This window comes from Mustela nivalis, assembly GCF_964662115.1.
Source record: "Mustela nivalis genome assembly, chromosome: 5".
Taxonomy (NCBI): Eukaryota; Metazoa; Chordata; class Mammalia; order Carnivora; family Mustelidae; genus Mustela; species Mustela nivalis.
In genome coordinates this window covers 15,526,394-15,547,077 of record NC_139024.1, presented here as the reverse complement: position 1 = coordinate 15,547,077, position 20,684 = coordinate 15,526,394, and the positions used below count along the sequence as shown (strand labels likewise).

The 20,684-nt window shown below is 47.4% G+C and overlaps 1 protein-coding gene across 1 annotated transcript in view; it reads left to right on the top strand.

Moving 5' to 3' along the window:
- The window catches only part of MTHFD1L (methylenetetrahydrofolate dehydrogenase (NADP+ dependent) 1 like), a 182,838-nt gene that overhangs the window by 56,106 nt on the left and 106,048 nt on the right, over positions 1 to 20,684 (top strand). Inside the window, exons 16-20 of the mRNA XM_082730105.1 lie at positions 1,239 to 1,341; positions 5,874 to 5,950; positions 11,074 to 11,214; positions 14,039 to 14,107; positions 19,162 to 19,273. Of these exons, the coding sequence (XP_082586231.1) occupies positions 1,239 to 1,341; positions 5,874 to 5,950; positions 11,074 to 11,214; positions 14,039 to 14,107; positions 19,162 to 19,273 (502 nt within the window). The remainder of the gene's footprint in view (positions 1 to 1,238; positions 1,342 to 5,873; positions 5,951 to 11,073; positions 11,215 to 14,038; positions 14,108 to 19,161; positions 19,274 to 20,684) is intronic.

Genomic DNA, 20,684 nt, shown 5'->3' with positions numbered 1-20,684 from the left:
AATCCTGGAGACAAGTCAGAAAGATGATCAAAACCAGCAATTTTGAACTTGATTTGATCTTTGGTTTTCAGACACTCTTTGAGGTGTTAAAGTCTAGAGACAGACCAACGTAACAGAGAGAAGAGAACCAGAAACCTCAGACCTGATTATACCAAAGAGCTGGTGGACAGACTAGTTCCCCTTTTGAGGTCTCTGTTCCTTCCACTATCAACTGAGAGGACTGCTTTGCAAACCTAGCATACCTAGTCCACTGACAAATCGAATTTCTGAGAGCCCTTCTCTTTCATGAATTTTCTTCAATTTCTAGGAAATAAGATACATTTTCCCTGATGATACATTTTCAGAGAAAATGTCAGGTTTTATGCAGGAAGATGCTAACTGAGATTGTACTAGTTAAAGCAATCTTAATTCTCACCCATATTATCATTTCCTAGTTCTCTTTGCTGCTGTCCTACTTATCACAGTGATTCCCCCTTGCTCTTTTCAGAGACTGAAAACTAACTTTAATGGTAAAACTGGCAGCCGCTGATGGGCGATCATGGATTTTAAAAACTCACCATCCTGCCTCCGAACCAAGTTTAGTGTGTTGAGAACATGTGCGCTGGACTGACCCCAGCAGCCACAACATGGGGGTCATTCCTGTTGGCAGTCATGCTTTCAGATTATTTTCTTATGCTTCATCAGGAGCTTTCAGAACATGTTTCCTTTACAGAAATGGATGCACTCAGAGTTTTAATGACATTTTTTTCACAGGGTACTAGAGATAACTTGTTTTTTAAGAAATGGGCATCACCTTGACTTGAGTTATTGGTATTGGTGTTTGAAAGAAGAACTAATGAACCAGAACGGGGGCGCAGACAGACAGCAGCCGATGTCCCTTCTGCGTGGAGGACACGTGGCCACGTCGCCCAGTCCTGATAGTCTCGGGCCCAGACAGCAGCAAGTCGTGTTCTCTGTCTGCCCAGCCACGCCTGATTTCAGTGTCATTTAGGGTGTATTACATATATCCGTGTCTTGCATTTCAGGGATATTTGGGTATTTGTTTAGGAATTGGTCTCACCTACAAGTTATTGTAAGTTCAGTGTAGTTTCAGGTTTTTTTGTTTTGTTTCTAGTTCAGTGTAGTTCTAAAAAGACTTCCGAGCCATGGAGGAAATAAAATAACCGGGATCATTTGGGGTACGTTTTGCTTTCTCTTCCTTGCTAAAATCGATCACATTTTTCCCCCTTCATCGTTAGAAACTGGGAATAAATAAGACCGATCCCAACTCCCTGACGGAAGAGGAAATCGGGAAATTCGCCCGTCTCAACATCGACCCCTCCACCATCACGTGGCAGAGAGGTAGGCACTGCCTGTGGGCTCAGGGGTGACAGTTGTCCAGTTGCAGCCGTGAAATCGCTTTCCCAAGTACCCGGTCTCACGTCTTCCCCTCGCCCTCCCAGCGTGGGATCCGGAATCCCTCTGTGGGATTCAAGAACGGTCATTGCCCGTTCACTCACCGTCGCCTCCTATGTAGGAGGCAGAGTCACTCCCCCTCTGGAGCCTGCTGCTCTTCCCGGGCTCTGTCCCATTCACTCCCTCAACACACATCCAGGGAGCGCTACTCCCTTTTCTTCTCCCTGGGTAGTCGCGCCTGAAGCTCAGAGGCTCTTGGGTCAGGAGGTCAGGAGGTCTGGATGCCTGACCCTTCTGTACGTTCTCCTCAGACCGGCCCCTCGCTTTCCTCCTTCCTACCCACTCCCAGAACCTCTTTTATCAGATGCCTGCTTGATTGCTGTGACCTTGTAGTAGATGTTCTTGTGAGCACACGCCCATCTCGCCGGTAGGCAGCTTCAGAACGTAGAAATGTTCTTGTCACCCCTTTGCTCAGAAGCCTGCAGTGTGTGTGATAAAATCCTGTGTGGGACACGGAGGCGGCCAGGAAGCTTGGCCTGAAGCATCCCCGCGACGTGGCCCCAAGGGGCTTTCCTCTATGTCTGCTTTCCAGACAGCTGGGCCGAACCTCATCCTTCTGCCTGTCTGCACCCCCCGTCCCCACCCCGTCCCCTTGCCTAGACTCTCCTGGACACAGCCTGGGGCCCCCCTGTCACGAGGGACACAAAGCTTTCCTTCTGAGAATCTGTTCAACCAGTTCGTGAGGAGCCTAGTGTTTCCCCGTAAACCGGGAGGTGGAGAGACAAAGACCAGAGGCTGAGTCTTGGCTCCACCGGGGAGGAGCTGTGCAGCTTGTAACAAGCGACTGTCTCCGATTTCTCACCCGTGAAATGGAACAGTGGTTAGCCAAGTCTGCCTGGCTTGGTTCTGCTGCCGCAAGAGAGTGCTTTGCAAACTCAATGGCACTGCCCAAGCCGTCCGTAGACGCCATCATGGGAGCCGTAGCAGGAGTGTTCGGAGCATTTGTCTCCCAAGCTGAGGGAGAGGAACACCATTCTGGAAACTGAAAAAAAAATGGGATATTTTTGTCTACATTTTATAGATTTTTATATAAAATATATATATATATATATATATATATATTCTATAAAAACTTACAACTTTTTAAATAAAACCTATAGGTCTATAGATTTTGGATCCTGCCAGCTTCGTGTATGTTACAAGTAGCATGTTCCATTTCATTGGCTCTTTATTGTGGTGGTAACTTTATATGGATCTAGAATATTCCTTTGTGAATGAACCACAACTTATTATTTAATAGAGAAACGACAGTTGTAATAATGGGTATGAATGTCATCAGCATTTTATTGGGAAGCCTGCTGACTTTTTTAATAATGGAAGTGACAGCTTTTCAAAAGCTATTCCAGATAGACACGAGAATTATGTGATTGTTTAATGGTACTAAAGTAAAGAAAATATTATGGGTGTCAACAAGCAACCTGGATTGGAGGAGTTTAGAATGACATTTGCTAGGTAGTTTGGCTCTGACTCCCAGGAGTTAATATAAAAAATGGAACTCTTTACCAAGTGAATTGAGGACATTTAATGTAGAGTCTTTTTTTTTTTTTTTTTTTAAGGCAATATGAGGTTTGACCTAGAAATAACGTAATCCTCATGATGAGATTAATTTCTTATATGACTTGGGGTACACTCAGGGATGATGTGGGGCTGCACACCTCGTCTTGGACTATAGGAATGGTGTGGATTTATGGAAGGACCAGGCTTTCCTTTCTGCCTTTGGAAGAAATGTAACTGGTGTTTCTTTCACCCTGTGTCTCCTCCCAGAAGCTTATAGGCCTCATTGCCTGGCAATAACATGGGACCAGAGCCAATAGACTATTCCAGAAACAATGTAAAAAGAAGGAACAAATAGGGACGCCCAGGTGGCTCAATGGGTTAAGCGTCTCCCTTTGGCTCAGGTCATGATTGCAGGGTCCTGAGATCAAGTCCTGCATTGGGCTCCTTGCTGATTGGAGAGCCTGCTGCTCCCCCTGCTTGTGCTCACTTGCGCGTTCTCTCTCTCTTTCCTTCTCTGGCAAATAAAATCTTTAAAAAAAAAAAAAAGAAGAAGAAGAAGAAGAAGGAACAGTAGCCACCAAGTCATTTTGTATCTCCCAGAGGAGCAAGAGCCCAGCCTTGCTGAGCACCGCCCCTCCCATGTTGGGGGCTACAGTCTGCTCTTCTCTCCTGTCTCATTGATGCATCCACCTCCAGGCCGTTAGACAGCAGTCCCACAGGCCTCAGTCACCCTCAGTGAAGTGACATCAGGTCCTGGTTCCCAGCACACACACCCCCCCCCCCCAGCAAGCCTTGCAGGGAATCATGACAGCTCCGTCCCCGAAACGAAAACAGTGGCCATGCCCTGACCAAGTGCCGTGACCCACCCAGCACCCCAGCCGCTGTTGTTCAGGAAACCGCTCCGCTCGCCGTGGGTGTTCCTCAGAACACAGGCAGCAGGGTAGTGCCCGAGGCCCCCCGCAGACCCACACTCGCCTGCACCTTCCATCTCCCTGTGCGAGTCCGAGCTTCCGATCTGAGATTGACGTCTTGTTCGTCGGGTTCGTGGGACCTGGCACAACACTGACCCTCAGTGACTCTTCTGGAGTGAACACGTGCGTTCCGCCGTCCAGCTTTCCTCTAACATTGAGAGGGCAGAATGAAGCATCACAACTTAGGGTTCCTTCCTGGTGTCTACCTTGTGTGTAGGAATTTAATTTTCCCATCTCTTCTGTGGCCCTGACGCACCCACATGTCTCCCCACCAAGCATCCGGAACCTGCTGGGACCCCGTAACACACGCAGCCTTCCAGTGGCCCTGCTTCGAGCGGATCCTGCCAGCCTTTTTTATTTTTTTCTTTTTGGTTGGTTTGTGTTCTCTCTGCTCAGTAACGGCAGCTGAATTTCCAACGCAAGCATCATACCTGTTTTATGCCAGGATTGCGTATCCCATACGTCAGAGTGGGAAGTGTTTTTACCGGGACCGGGCCACGGGTCTTGGCGATAAGTACTAGCTAGTGGGAGTTTTAAAAAGCGTTTCTTGCTCTGTGTAGACTCTGGCTGGACCTTCAAATCATCCAGGCCTGTATGTGTTTGACGTGTGAAGTCTGAGTGCGCGCGTGAGTGTGTTTGTGTATCTGAGTGTGTACGTGAGTGTGAGAGATTGGGCGTGTCGCATGGACAGTGGCACCGGCAGTCAGGGAACAATGGGAGGGCAAGGTAGGCAGGCCGGCCGAGGCCTCGTGTGGGAAGGAAAAGCTCGACATTTTTCATCCTAAGATGCTCTCAGTCCCCGAATACAGAATTCTTGCCATCAGTATGTCAGGGCCATCTAATGCGCTGTCGCGGTGGGCAGCTTGTTCTTGGAAGCCACGTGAATTACGAGTGAAGCCCGCATCCTTCTCACTGGTTTCCTGCCGTTGTCATTCTGGTTTGCACTCCACAGACCTACCTTCCACAAACACATGCAAGTCAGCGCCGTTCAGACAAACCAGCGGAAGCCATACAAATTGGTGCCTGCTTTAATCACAGCCGACTTCTTCCCTCCCTCCCCACCTTACTGCTTTATTGTACTGGGGTAAAATAATACATATCATGAGATTTTAACCATTTATGAGTGTAAGATCTGTGGTATTAAATACATTCACTGGGCTTCCGGGGGTTATGCATCCCCACACTCTACACCTGGAACCTTCCATCATCCCCATGAAAAACTATGTACCCATTGAACAATAACTCCCCATCTCCCCCCCCCCCCCAGCCCCCCACAACCACTTGTGAGTTTGTGAGTTTGGTAGTTCACGTCAGTGGGATCATACAACGTTAGTCCTCTTCTCCGGCTGATTTCACGACGCATACTCTTCCCATGTCTGTCCGTGTGGTCGTTCGTTCCCTTGGTTTGGGCTGTGTGATCGTCTGCAGACCACATTTTGTTCACCTGTTCACCTTCTGATGGACACTTGGCTCTTCCACCTTTGGGTGTTGTGAAGGATGCCGCAGTGAATGTGAATCCTCGGAGACGTGTTCGAGTCTCTGCTCTGGGTTCTGCTGGTTGTATACCTGGGACCGTCGTGGCTGCATCCTGCGGTGGTTCCGCGTTGAACGCTTTCAGAACCAAAATTGGCTTCTTCTTGTGACTCGGGCTCAGGGTAAAATGTGACCACGTCGGAAATGGGTTTCCTTTACTACCTAGTCAAACACGGCACCCCGCCTTCACCCCCACCCTGACACACCCTATCATATCAAGCCTTTGGTCTTGCTACGGCACTCAGTGCCGCCTGGTGTTTTCAATCTGGTTCTCTGTGTGTTCACTGGGACGTCAGGGGCAGCATAGCCAGACCTGCCTCTTGCCCCCCACGGCCTCCTTGGCCCTCACGACAGCTCCAGGTGCACGGGGTAGCTGGTCCGTACCTATGGATTGAAGAAGCTTTATCTCTTTTTCAGTATTGGATACAAATGACCGATTCCTACGAAAAATAACGATTGGGCAGGCCCCCACCGAGAAGGGCTATTCCCGGCAGGTACGTGACCTTTCTGTGTGGGCGTGGCTCTGGTCTTGCTAGTGATGGTTTGCACCAACCCTGACGTGGGTTCTCTGCTTCTCCCCTCTCGGTCATCCACCTACAGTGGCCAGGATGTTTCTCATCATGTCAAGGTGTTGCTCCCATTCCTCAGCAGGACTGGGAGGGGTGCAGGAGGCAAAACGGCCCCGGCATTTTCTTACTCTCCTTTTCCTAGGTGACTTCAGTTGTAGTTCTGGGAAGAACCACTTGCGGTGTCTTTTGAATATAAATTTTTACATATTTTACTGTAAATCCATCAAGTTCATTCTACCTCTGCATAACAACTGAAAAAAGAAAATCTCAAACACATTACTCAAGTTTCATAAACCAAAGAGTAAACACCTTGTTATTTAGTAGCCTGAAATGTTTTGAAGAATAATGTTCTATTACCCAAAAGCAGAAACTGCAGAAGGTAAGTTACGATGTTTACTTCCATTTCATGTGGAGACAGATGCTTAGGGAGCATAAAATCACTCCGATTTTTCAGTCAGGTACAGCACGCCTCTAGATTTTTTTTCCCCTTAGAGTTTATTTATTTATTTATTTATTTATTTATTTGACGGAGGGGGTGGGGCACACACCGGGGGGCAGCAGAGGGAGAGAAAGAAGCAGACTCCCTACTGACTCCCTACTACAGACTCCCTACTGCAAGAACCCCAACATGGGGCTCGATCCCAGGATCCTGGGATCATGACCTGAGCCGAAGGCAGATGCCTAACAACGGAGCTACCAGGTGCCGCGCGGGGAGAGTGTGATACTCACACCAAGGCTAAGGGTAAAGCAGATTGCGAAGAGTTGCCACAGACAAAAACGTCCTGACTGGTCACGCAGGAGTGAGCCCCGGGCTGGCCTCGGGTTTCTCACCAATGGCACCAAGTGGCCAGTGGCCCTGGGAAATGGATCCCGACTTCTGAAGGGAAAGGAGTTTGCATCCCAGAATCCTCGAGAAGGAGGGCTGCAGCAGCCGTCAGGCCCGCTGAGCAGAGAAGGCAGAGGCCACAGCTGGGCCGGGTCGGACCCGGCAGGGCTTGCTCTTCGTGTCAGCGGTCACGGACGTGACATCCAGAAACGTGAAAGAAGAGATCCTTTTGACGTCATAAAAAGTTAAGATTTTGAACATGAAAAGCTGACATCTACAAAAACATCAAAAGACCAGTAACAACGGGCACCTGGGTGGCTCAGTGGGTTAAAGCCTCTGTCTTCGGCTCAGGTCATGATCCCAGGGTCCTGGGATCGAGCGAGCCCCGAGTCGGGCTTTCTGCTCAGCAGGGAGCCTGCTTTCTCTTCTCTCTCTGCCTGCCTCTCTGTCTATTTGTGATCTCTGTCTGTCAAATAAATAAATAAAATCTTAAAAAAAAAAACAAAAACCAGTAACAGAGCAGGAGGGAACGTTTGCATTAGCTGTAACGAAGGAGTCGGGCACGGGAGGGAAGAAGAGCCCCCTCGCTGCGATCCTGGCCCGCTGTTCTCAGTGCGGCCTTCACGGCTCCCCTTTACAGCCCAGACTGCCTGGGGGCACCTGGGGGGCTCGGTCAGTTAGGTGGCTGCCTTCAGCTGGGGTCATGATCTCAGGGTCCTGGATGGAGCTCCGCTCAGCGGGGTGTCTGCTTCTCCCTGTCCACCTGACCCTCGCCCTGTTCATGTGCTCTCGCTAATAAACAAAATCTTAAAAGAGAAAGAAACTGGGACTGCCTGTCCCAAAACTCCCTCTTTCCTTTGCCTGCTCTCTTTATCTTGCATGTTTCTGCCTCCCCCTCCTCAGATGTTTTATATGAGTTTTCTAAGGGGCAGGGGTTTTTGTCTTCTCTCTTTCTGCTGGACTGTCAGAGCAGCAAACTTCCTTATACAGCAGTAGAAGGTGTTTGGTAATTGCTAAATAGAATAAGAGCAGTTTGCAAACACAAAATGCCAACAAGTGGTCGTAAAACTGCAAGTTAAAACAATGAGGTGCTGTTTACCTGTGAGCTTATAAAAACACATAAATCACTACTGAATGTTACTGAAAGTAAGACAACGTAGAGGCATTTATACAGTGTTCACTGGAGTTTAAATTAGTAAAGTTTCTTGGATGATAGTTGTTTGTACTAAAATTTGAAATGACCCAAGAATTCTAGCTTGAGGACATAGAAAAAATAAAGGAATTTCTGCTCCTGTGCAAAAAACAAAAAACAAACAAAACCCCAATGTATAAGGATATTAATTGCAGCCTTCCTTGGAACGGTGAAATTTGAAACAGTCTAAACATCCGTCAGGAGGGGCAGTTACGTGCCACTAGTGCATTGTTCTGTGCCACAGGTATAGCAGGTGAAAATATTACAGTGCCTCTAGGGGAAGTGACAAGTAGAGGTCTCATCCCTATTTGTGAAATGGAAAGATTTTTTTTTAAATGACACATGAAAAAAATTTGAAGTACGAATAGTTTAATCCAGGTTCTATTAAGAAAAAGCCAGTGTACGTGCTCATGTGTGTATATAAACACAGACTAGAAGCTGGAGAGATGTACATTTTTGACATGAGTTAGTTCTGAAGAGAGGGGTGGGAATGAGGAGTGATTCATAAGTAACCCTTTCCTGTTTTCGCCAAGTATTTTTGTATCGTCACCAGGTACTGGAGAAATGGGAGGTCAGTAGTGGCTGAGATGTGAATGCCTGTCCAGTGCCTTGTAATCATTACACCAGGTCCGTCTAGTTCTGTAAGCCTGGTTTACAAATGGGAAAGGCAGGCGTATTATCTTCAGTAACTTACCCAAGGTTCTATCTTGAATTGCTTTATGCTTACATTTATTTTTCAATAAAAAGATTATATTTAAGAGCTTTACCTATTTTTTTTTAACCCTAAGACTCTATTGACATACATCTTTTTAAAGACATACTTATTTGAGAGAGAGAGAGAGAAAGAAAGGGGGCAGGGGAGGAGCAGAGGGAGAGGGAGGCTTCCCGCTGAGCCTAGAGTCTGATGTGGGGCTCGACCTCATGACCCAAGATGCTGACCAGCGCCGAATTCAGGAGTTGAACACTCAGCCGACTAAACCACCCAGGTGCCCCTGACGTATTTTTATGTTAGTAAAGGTAACGCTATATCATTTTTAACGGCTGTATAATACTCCTCTTGCGGATGTACTGTAACCAACTAAGCCAGTTCCTGTAAATGGGCACTCAGGGTATTTGTTACGTTGGCCTCATAAGCTGCAGGAACATTACATACATATTTGTGTAGATTGTCTACACAGGACACATTCCCAGATCTGTAAGTGGAGAGTCAAAGAAGAAGATTCCCAGTGTTGATACACATTCCCACATTACCTTCCAGAAAAGCCATGTTGATCACATTTATCTAATATCGTATATTGTCCTTCATGTAAATTTGTGAAAAATAGTAACAATCTCTGTATATGATTCTGAAATACTTTATTTGCAAAACAAAAATGACCAGTCTGATCATAAGTATATCTTTGTTAGTAAAATTAATAAGTGATATTGATTTATTTTTTTAAAAGATTTTATTTATTTATTTATTTGTCAGAGCACAAGCAGGCAGAGGGAGAAGCAGGCTTCCTGCTGAGCAAGGAGCCCAGTGTGGGACTCGATCCCAGCACCCTGAGCCAAAGGCAGATGCTTACCACACTGAGCCAATAAGTGATCATTTAAATTGACCAATTTGTTTTTTGATATTTTTCAAGGTAGAAAATTTTGAAGTTATAATGACTACTAATGTAGAGCTTATTTGTGTATTATAAATACTATTTACTTACTTAGTTAATATTTTAAGAATATCTCTAGTCTCATGTTTTGCATAGAAAGCCTCCGAATTTTCAGGCATTTTTAATATGCACTGTTTATAAGGGAAAGTAATGTAGAGAATTCTAACTATCACATAATGACAAGTCACTGTGTTTGGAATGGATTATATTGAAAATGTAATAATTGAGCATAGTTTTATTTGACTTCCGGGTAATATTTTTTTCACTACATCAGTGACTAATGAAATCTCAGCGTGGATGAGGCCAGAAAGCTCCTTATTTCCTTCATTTCCTTTCTTGTTGCTGACGGAAATGGACAATAAAATGTCTTATCAGGTCACCCCTACCAGGGCATAGCCCTTTTCTCTCTGTGTAAGCTTGCATTCGGCTGCCTCACGGGCTCCTCAGGAAGAAGAGAATACAGGCAGAGCCTGATGAAGTGATTTTGTCCAGTGGCTGAATTAGGAGGAGGAGGAAGGCAGGTTCCTTGTTTCTCTTTTAGTTCCTGTTGGACCATCTACAGCCTGCAGTGAGAGCCAGCAGAGGGACTAGGAAGGCCCAGGCGTATGTCATAGAAAGTAGCTGCTGTCCCGCATTCATTGCCGATTGCTTCAAGGTCTGATGGGGCCGAGCCCCCATGGACAGCTGAAATTTGATTCTTTTTTTTTTTTTTTTAAATTAATTTTTTATTTTTTATGAAATTTGATTCTGTGTCACCTTTGACTTGGGGGAATACACATAATGGGGTGTCCACACTGCTCTGTGAAGCTCTCTGGGAAACCGGCCTCAGCACCGTCTCTCACTGTCTGCTCCTCATCTCTTTGCTGGACAGACTGATGCCACCCCCTAGACACCCGATGGCAACAGTGCAGGAGGCCAGCAGCTATTTATTTAGAGTCCATACACTGAGTGCCTGCTGTTTCACGCACCGTCCTCCATGCTGGGGATGTGGGAGTAAGCCTTCCCAAAGTTCTTGCCTTCGGGGCCCCACTTTCAGTCATGAAGAGACATGTGTCAGTCAGTCAGTCCCATTAGCCATTAATCACAAGTCTGAGACATGCTACAAAAGCCAACCACCCAGTGCCATGGCGAGGGTCACCACGGCCCAGCCAGGCGGCATCTGCTCAGCAGAACAAAATCCAGGAAGAGCATGGCCACTGGTAGAGAACCCGCCCCAGAGGACACCAGGCACAAGACCGTGCATGTTTCCAGCGCTCCAGACACTCGAGGATGTGAGATCGGCGCCTTCGGGAACTTAATCTCTGAAGTACGGCTCCTGGTGTAAATGGCCGTCCAGATGGCACCACCGCTGACCAGTCCTTCTTCTGCCTTTGCTTTTCAGGCGCAGTTTGACATCGCCGTGGCCAGCGAGATCATGGCCGTGCTGGCCTTGGCGGACAGCCTGGCGGACATGAAGGAGCGACTGGGAAGAATGGTGGTGGCCAGTGACAAAAGTGGGCAGCCCGTGACAGCGGAAGATTTGGTGAGTGCGTCCATCCCAGGAGCTCTAGAGAGCTCGCCATGTCGCTGGCCCGTGTTCATCTTCTTACCAGCCTGTGTCACGGACATCCCAGACCATGTCTCCACTCACGTTTTCCCCACACAAGCCTGTTGTCTTCCAGCATCTATGATGTGCTTGTCCCTGGCTGCAACCCCAGCACATGACATGTATTTTCCAAGCGTTTCAGGACTCTTGGCAGCCCCGATCTCTGCTCTCTGCCCCGGGTAGGGCGACCCCCTGGTAGCTCATGGCTTTTTCATGAAGGCCGATAGTGCCTGCTTTCGATGGAGGAAAATCGCCTTTCCAAAGAAGAAGAAGAAAGTGACTCCACCTTCAAGAAGGGGAGCGTAGAGTGCAGATTGGCCCTGACTTGTTTAATTCTGTGCTTTCTCTATATTTGGGTATGACACCAAATCCCCTTAAATCCTTCTTAGCATCTAGCTCCCCTTCGAGTGCAACAGTGCCTCCTGTTAGCTTTCTGGGTACCCTGGTGGTCACTGCCCCTTGTAGCACTCATTCTAACTTGGCACACCCATCGTTTTCTCTCTTCGTAATCACCATCTTTGCTGTTACCTTAAACCCATTGGTATAGCTGTTTCACGTGCTTGAGTGTAGGTGGGACAGAGGCATCGGGAAAGCCATCGAGCACCCTAAATTTCAGCTAACTTTCCCACATACGGGTCACGTACCGTGATGGCAGCTCAAATGCATGCTGATGGTTGGAAAGGGAAAAGACAAATTAATATTTTAATTCCGAGGGCTTAGAGCGTAATTGGACTCCTTTGCCAGAGTGTCTTGATCACTTTTTGGCCACTTTGGAAGAGATGAATCTGACTGACTCCTCTCATGGGTCTTGTGCACTAAATCAAATATTTTTGTTAGCAGCCCCTAGGATGCTTCATATAAAGCTTAATGAGAAAACCCAAATCCAGGTTGCTGTTAAAGGTACTGTTTTTTATAAACCACGAACATGGTGACCTGTCTACATAAACTAACATATTATAGTTTCTTTATCGATATATTTCTCTGTATCTCTTAATCTTGGATATCAGTAAATACACATCGAAAATAATTTAAAACTTAATCTGCAACATGATTTCCCTACATTTATTTTCACATGTGTATGACAAAAGCTTTAGCTCTGAAAACAAACCCCAAGTTTACGCTCTTTAATCATCTTTTGTGTCTCTTTTTTACAAAAAGCGCCTAACTTCTTCCAGTTATGTTTCCTACCAGCTGGAACTATCAATAGCTGGTCTTTAAAGGAAGATTTTAAGAGCTTCCGTCTTTTCATTTCACTCCTTTATAAATATTTATATACTCTGATTTGACCAAAAGGACTTAGGTCTTGCACAAAAATTCGAGTAGATGGCTTCTCAACGTTTCTTATAAGGTGATTGACTCCTGGCATCCCTGGAAGAATGTGTCCAAACTCTCTCCCCCTGGACACGGGACATGGAACAGGTGCTGAGTTCACAGTGACCATGACAGCCCTAGAGCTGCTGTCTGCATGGCCTTGAGCATTAGTGTGTTGGAACAACAAAAGATAAGAGATGTCTCAGGAAAATCAGCAGGTGTGTGCTACCTGAGGCAGTTGAACTGTGTCCACTGTCCTTCCGCCTCTAGTTTCTTGCCTATACCAGGAAGTGTAAACAAACGCAGCATCCAGAAAGCTCAGCAGACCGCTGTTTTTCTATCTGCTCTGTGTAAAGAAAAGAACTAATTTCTTTGAGCCCTTCCTAGCCAGTGACTCTCACAGTAAAACATCTTAATATTGCTTATAATAGGTTGGTGGCATTTTGTGTAACATCTATCTTGTACAGTAAAGCAGAAAATAAATTGGATTTTCCTGTAAACCTTAAACCCTCAAGATTCTGCCCTCTGGTGTGTTGAGATCTGTGACGTGCCACCTTTATCTTCTCAAGGCGATATTCCCACGGTATTTACACACGTTGCTGCCTTACGGTGCAGCCAAGGCACTTGGCCGGCATCTGTAGAAAAGGGGAAAGGGCTTTGTTCTGTTGGTTTTGTTTCTCTACAGCTTCCCTGTGGCCTTCTTTGGCCCGCTTGTTCCATAGTTCTCAGATTTCTTTCCTGTTTCTTCCTTCTCCCATCTGTCTTTTCCAGAAATGGGGAACAGGGACGCGGCGGGAGCCCCACCCAGAGCTTTGCAGGCTTGGGAGGAGGCAGCCGTGTTTTACGTGTGGGGGGCATCAGCTCCGTTCCAGCCATTCAGGCAGCGGGGGGGGGGGGGGGGGGGATGAGAAGCTTTTCCAAATAGCCGTTTTCTGAGGGCCTTCTAGATTGTGGGGTGAGGCACTGGGAAACCAGTGGCTTCTCCGTCGCTTTTAGAAACATGGGTGCTTTTAGACACTTCCCTTTATCCCTTTTCATTTCCCGCTCGGTCAACAGCCTGATTTTCATATGTTATCGGATTTCTTCAAGCAACGGTATAATCTCTGATAATGAAAAAATAATGTGCGTAATTGTCAGAAGACCCCGGAAGGCAGACCGAAAGCTCTGCTGTAGGGCAAGCCTCGTAAACACCACCAAGGAAGGTTTTTTCAGAAAGGGTGAGGACTGCTACTTGCCCTTCACGTCTCGGAATGGTTGACATCCACTCGGGTCGGGGCGAGAAGGGTCCAGCCAGCTGCGCCGTGTCCCCTGCGGCTCGGACGGGAACGCCAGCGCCTATGGGAATGCCCACCTACGAGGCCAGCTGCCCGGAAACGGCCATGAGAGTCACCTTGGCACGGATGACCTTTTGTCAACAGTCTAAAGCAGGTTTCTTTTTTCTCTCCTTCAGGGAGTCACGGGTGCCTTGACGGTTTTGATGAAAGATGCAATAAAACCGAATCTGATGCAGACCCTGGAGGTGAGTGACTTTCTCGCTATGGAAACTGTTGGCAGAGATTGCATTTATCCAATCGAGTGTGCATCCCCACACAACGCGAGCGTTTTCAGCCCATGTGGGCCCCTGGGGAGCATCCGAATAAGTCCCGGGTCATCTGAAAAAAGTGTTAAAAGTGTATGTAAGGATTCTTTCCCTTGGGTAACACAGTAGAAACATTAAAAACTCTGTATCGAGTACGTCGGTGAGTTAGGTGCCATGTTTTTGGGATGTTTTTTCTGTTTTGCCTCTTTTGGACTTAGCTTCTCATCATCATTATTGGGTTCTTTGGTTTGTTTTTCCCAAGCAAAATATAGAGCACATGCTGAGAAAGTTTTCGCAGAAAGCATGCTGACGCCACCTTTCTCGGAAGATTAACCCTGCTCTTGCCCAGGGAGCAAGGAAGTTGGAGGAAGTGCAGCAGAGTCTTCATCCGTTCATTCATTGAGCCAAGAGAAAGCTCAGTTTGGGTGCAACTTTCACCATTTACTGGCCGTGGCCTCAGCCAAGTATTTACTAATCTCAGCCTCTGTTTTCCCGGGTAAAATGGTGATGGTAACAGAGCAGGGTTATCGTGAAGATTCAGTATTCACGGAGCCCATCATGTGGGCAGGCCTTGCAGTGGGAGCTTAGGACAGCAAGTCCTACTCTTTTGGAGCTTGTCCTTTAGTGGTGGGGACGGACGATCGAGAAATGAGTCAGTCCATACATAGCATGTCAGCTGGTGGCAAGGACTGAATTAGAAAAACAGGAGGGAATGAGAGAACAGAGAGTGAGGTGGGTGGCGTCTGATGCCCGGCGATGTGAACGGACCAGGAGACGGGGGAGGAGCTTTGTGGGCAGAGGGTGACATGTGGCGCCAAGGCCCATGGGCAGGGATGAGCTCTCCGGTCAGAAGGGCTCCAGCAGAGAGCAAGAATCCAGACATGAGGCCACAGGACAGAAATGGCAGAACCTGCCAGAGCTGGAAGGTCTGAGGTGAGGGTGCGGAGCTGAGCCGGGGAGGGGAGAACGCAAGCACCTTCTCTCGGGGCCTCTGCCTCCCGCAGGTGAGCCCTTCCTCTCTTTCATTCCGGTGGCGTGCGAACGTGCTCTGGTAGAGGCCGTCTTAAACAGAACAGTCCCCCAAACCTGCCAGGATCCAGTGTCCCCACACAGCTGCTGCTCCGTTCTCTGCTCTGTCACGGTCAGACATCAATGTCTGTGGCCGGGGTCTCCGCATGTCCCCTGGCTCTCCTCATAACTTCAGCCTGACCCGAGCTTCCCCCTCTCGTGGATGGTCCTGTCCAGGTCACCTGTTCCTCTGTGCTACCAGTTCTTCCTTCTTCTGTCCTTCTCTGTGTGGTCTCTTCATAAGGTCTGACCCAGCTGATGTTTCTTTGGTCTGGAGCACTTGGTTCTTCTGGCTTCTGGGACACCTCGTGGCTCTGGGCCTTGAGGTCTTCCTTCCGCCTCCCCGTCTCCTTTGCTGGCCTGGCCTTCACTCGGCTTCTAAATGTGAGAGCGTCCGAGCCCTCACTTCTCCCGCCGTGCTTCCCTCCCATCAGCCATGGACTGACCCCCAAACTCTTTTTTTCTTTAAAGATTTTATTTATTTATTTGAGAGAGCACAAGCATGGGAAGCAGCAGAGGCCGAGGGAGGAGCAGGCTCCCCGCCGAGCAGGGAGCCAGGATGCTGGGCTCCATCCCAGGACCCTGGGATCATGACCTGAGCCGAAGGCAGATGCTTAACCCATGGAGCCACCCAGGTGCTCCCTGACCCCCCAGCTCTTGTTCTGAATCTCCTGACCTCAGAATTTCAGAGTTGTGGGTGGACTTCCTGAGAGCCATTGCATATCAAACCTGGTTATAAAATAGGGTCTTTGATTTCAAACCAGTCAGCGGTTCCAGCCAAAATCCTAGGAGTCGACCCGGAGCCTGGTTCCCTCTCCCCCGCCCGTCTCCATCCCTGCAGAGCCTCCCTCCCTGACCCGTCTCCGACCCGTCCACTTCTCCTGCCGCCTTGGCCTCCAGCGCGACCTCCCACCTTGCCACGGTGGCTGCTGTTAACAGTCGTTCCTCCAGAATCCTCTGTCTGCTAGCTGCCCGGGAGCTTGGAAACTGAATCGCTCCTGTTGGCCTCCTGCTTAGAGCTCTCAGGCAGTTTGCGCTGGTCCTCGCTGCTGGTCCTCGCTGCGGCCGGAAACCCTTCAGGACCTGGCTCTTCCTCCTTTTCCCACATCCTCTCTCTTCCTGTCTGGGACGTTCCTCCTGATTTCACTGATTTCACGGGTCTGTCTCCTTCTTGTTCGTTAGGACTTGTGTCCTTTAGATATCAGCACCCTGGAGAGGCCTTCCCCGGCCACAGGTCAGTCAACACAGCCCCAGTCACTGTGTCCTGTCACTGTCTTGGCATTCCGGCACGGCACGGACTGTCATCCAAAAGCTCCCTACTTCCTTGTCCAGGGTGGGAGCAGGACCCATCCCACCAGGCTCGCCACCAGATCACCGCTCTGAGAAGCTGCCTTGCACATATTAGGTGCTCAGCAAACATTTGTTGAATAATTAATGAATGCCTATTAGTTTTACTACATGGCTTGTTACCGTGCTGCGGGCTGCCGGGAGACTGGTAGTTCTCAGTTCTGGCTGCACGCTAGACTCTCCTGGAAAGATTTTTTTGTTTTTTAATGTATTTATTTATTTTAGAGAGCACGTATAGGAGTGCAAATAGCAGGGGAGGAGCCCGGGGAGAGGGAGAGAGAACCTCCCTGAGCGGACTCCTCCCTCCGCACAGAGCCCGACCTGAGCGGACTCCACCCTCCGCACAGAGCCCGACCGGGGGGCTCGATCTCAGGACCCTGACATCATGATCTGAGCCAAAACCTAGAGTTGGCCGCTCAGTCCGCTGAGCCTTCCAGACACCCCGTCATAGTTTTTTAACTAAGGACTTAACTCTGTGTACTGTATCAGAGCCATAAATACTGGCTGAGCATCTGAGCCTGTGTGTCTCATGGAGTGTCTAATGCAGAGTGCTTATCTCCAAGGGTGCTTATCTCGAGGAGTGGTTATCTGGGGGAGTGGTTGTCTTGGGAAGGGTGAAGGGTTTGTGGCAGTCCAGCCCACCCTGTCACCCATCCCCCGCCAGAGACCCGTGTTTGGTGAATGCTGCAGTGGGAGACCCAGGGTCGGAGCCTGGGACCTTGCCCTCCCGACACTGTCCCCGGCCCCGTCCTCTAAGCAGTATTTTCTTCAGAGCATTTGAAAGGTTTATCTGGGCAGACATGAGAAGCTAAAGATAGGCACACGGGTCTAGACACTAGACACACACATGAAACTATCCCTCAGCACCTACGTTTGGATTTTCTGTTGCCAACTTTATTTCCCCAGACATTTGCGTGACCTCTTGTTGGTCAGGGACCTGTCATCCCTCCTGGGGACTCTGGAATAAAAGTAAAGAGAGAACTCACAGAATGGCTTTGATAAACTCTGCCTCATTCTCACAGATTTTTCTCTCACTGCCTTTCTTCTCACTTTTGCTCAGCTCTCTCGTCTTTGAAATGTCTTCAGCTAGCAGCCCATCGCGGGGCATGGGAATTTTCCGTGGCGCCCAGCCTCCCCCTCCGTCCCTCGCTGCCTCCCTGCGTCAGTCAGAGGGCAGCGTCTGTTTTCACAGGTGCAGCCAAGGCCTCACAGACACGGACCCCAGCAGCCCCGGCTGGGCTTGGGCTCAAACCCCAGCATTGCAATGCATGGGGTTTCATTCCTTCAGACAGGGCTAGAGTCTGTTCTCACTGATACAGGAGAACTATAGAAATGGCATTTAAAATGCAGTATTGACAGATTTTCTCTAAGAATGAAATCTCAAAGTTTTGATAATTCCCTTCTATCAGAGTCCGTTTGGTTTGTTGTTGTTGTTGATTTTTGCCTTTTTAGTAAGAATTACTCTAGCATTTTACCAAGAGCGAAAATTTGCTTTGCTTTTATTGTCTCAATACTGACCAGATTTTTAACACATAAGCCAGTTAAACAATGAGAAAGGCTTAAAACAGAATTCGTAAGAATCAGAAGAACATGTTTATTATTGTAGATATAAAAATGGGCTATAATGAATGTAAACCTTATATGGTTGTCCTGCCGTACTACACGGTTCATTAGTTGTATTGGTTTTTATTTGCTTTCTTTAGATTTTTCTTGAAGTGATTGATTTCTCAATGGAGGAAAAAAATGCATTTAAATAATTTTTTAAATAATTAAATAATTTTTAAAATTCTTTTAAAAAATATATATGGGGCACCTGGGTGGCTCAGTGGGTTAAAGCCTCTGCCTCCAGCTCAGGTCACAATCCGGGAGTCCTGAGATGGAGCCCTGCCTGGGGCTCTCTGCTCAGCAGGGAGCCTGCTTTCCCCTCTCTCTCTCTCTGCCTGCCTCTTTGCCTACTTGTGATTTCTGTCTGTCAAATGGATAAGTAAAAATCTTAAAAAAATAAATAAATAAAAGTAAAAATATATTTAATTTGGAGCACCTGGGTGACTCAGTCAGTTAAGCGTTTGCCTTCCCCTCAGGTCATGATCTCAGGGTCCTGGGATCGAGCGGGCTCCCTACTTAGTGGTGAATCTGCTTCTCCCTCTCCCTCTGCCCGCTGCTCCCTGTTCATGATCTTTCTCTCTCTGTGTCAAATAAATAAATAAAATTTTCTAATATATTAATATATATGTATAATTCAAGATACTATAAGGTGAGTTAAATAGTTTACTTAATAGTTAGTGAGGCAGCTAATGAGTGCTTTACCAAAACAATCATAGGAAATAATCAATCCTTATAGATTTTTCTCCCTAGTTCAGCATTTAATGTGGAATGACACTGTTGTAGAATATACCAGGAATTCGGTCCTTTGAGAGAGTGAAGGTGTTTCTTTTTCTTTGAGAGGATTTGCACACTGAATATACAGTATTAATAAAAACAGAACGGGTTCAGTGAGTCTTTAAATACCAAGACTTGCCATCTTGGTCCATCCCTCCCTTTGTCTCTGAGGGTTTTGATTTGTCCTTGAATTTCTGTAGGGAACACCTGTATTTGTGCACGCCGGCCCCTTTGCTAACATCGCCCATGGCAACTCTTCAGTGTTGGCTGATAAAATCGCCCTGAAACTGGTTGGTCAAGAAGGATTTGTAGGTAAGTCATTTCTGTTAAATTTATTTGTCATAGAGTATGGAAGAAATCTAAACGTCGATGACTGAACAAGAGTGCAATGCATTCTGATTTGAAATATATTCTTTTAGACCCACCTTTCATAGGTGGTCTCGATATTGGAAAAGCCCTGTGGTTTGGTCTATATTAGTGAATTGATGTGTTCAAACCGTACATTCTGATGTCAAGTACTCATGGGTTTGAATCCGAGCTCTGATACTTGCTGCTAGAGTGATTTTGGACACATTTGAATGACCTCTGAGCCTCAGTCTTCTCATCTATAAAATGGTGATGACAATATTGTATCCAACCTTGTAGAGTTATTGTGAAAACCAAATGAGAGTATTTATTGACTGAGCCAGTATTTATTGAGAAACTACTACACGCAAGTCATAGTACTCAGAGCTGGAAATAACCCCATGAGGCAAACAGACCTAGCCCCGCCTTCATGGAACAGACTGCCTAATGCTGTACATAACTAACAGAAGAAGTGCTCATTAACTATTAGCTGTTATTAGCGGTAGAAATCAGTTTGCTCTTCCTCAAATCATAGTATGTTTTCGTGTCGAATGGAGGGGACATTTCCAAGTCTTGTTGAACTGTTGGACTTGGAAATTTTCATTGTTAGGACTTCCGACTTTGTGCTGCGGTCACGGTGTACTTTGTGGTACCTTCTTCTCTTCGGTTTTCGATGGATGTTTCTGGTGAGCGTTTGCTCTGTCAGTGCTAGCCCCTGTCCCACCCCCGAGGGCGACAAAGGAGAAACAAATAGCAGGGAGTCTTGGAATAACAGCACCATTTGACAGCAGACAGACTGCACTGGCAGACGTTCACGTGCCACGGGTAATTTCCACTTGCCATTCGTGCCCGTGATCCTCAAGTCTACCGATTGCTGCTTTCACACTAATCATCGGCCTTGTATCAAACTCGAAGTGAGTTGTTTTACTAGAAAAAATTCTACCGGGCTAAAGAACTTAGCACTGCACTTTTATGCTCAGCCATTCTAAAGTTCGTTCAGGGCTATGGAGACCTTTTTTAAGAATTCCCTATGGACATGCAGGCAGGACCCAATGGGAATTTCTGTAGTTCATTCCTCAAGGTCCGTATCATAATAGGTCTTGTGTACTCGGCCTCCCGGTACCGAGTCCACTCTGAGAATGGCTGGACATGCCACGGAAATGGATTTGCTCAGTTGATCACAGCATAATTGTGGGGCTAATGCACCGGGAGTCTGGGAAGGGCTGGCCCTGAAAAGTTGGGTGCTTATATGAAGAGGGGTTCTCATGCATCAACTCCACAAATAGCTTCTAGAAGAAAGCTCTCTGTTTTATGCTGACAGAGCTCTCTGCTCCCGTATAAATCCTGTACTTTGTCCATATGTATTTACAGAGTATGT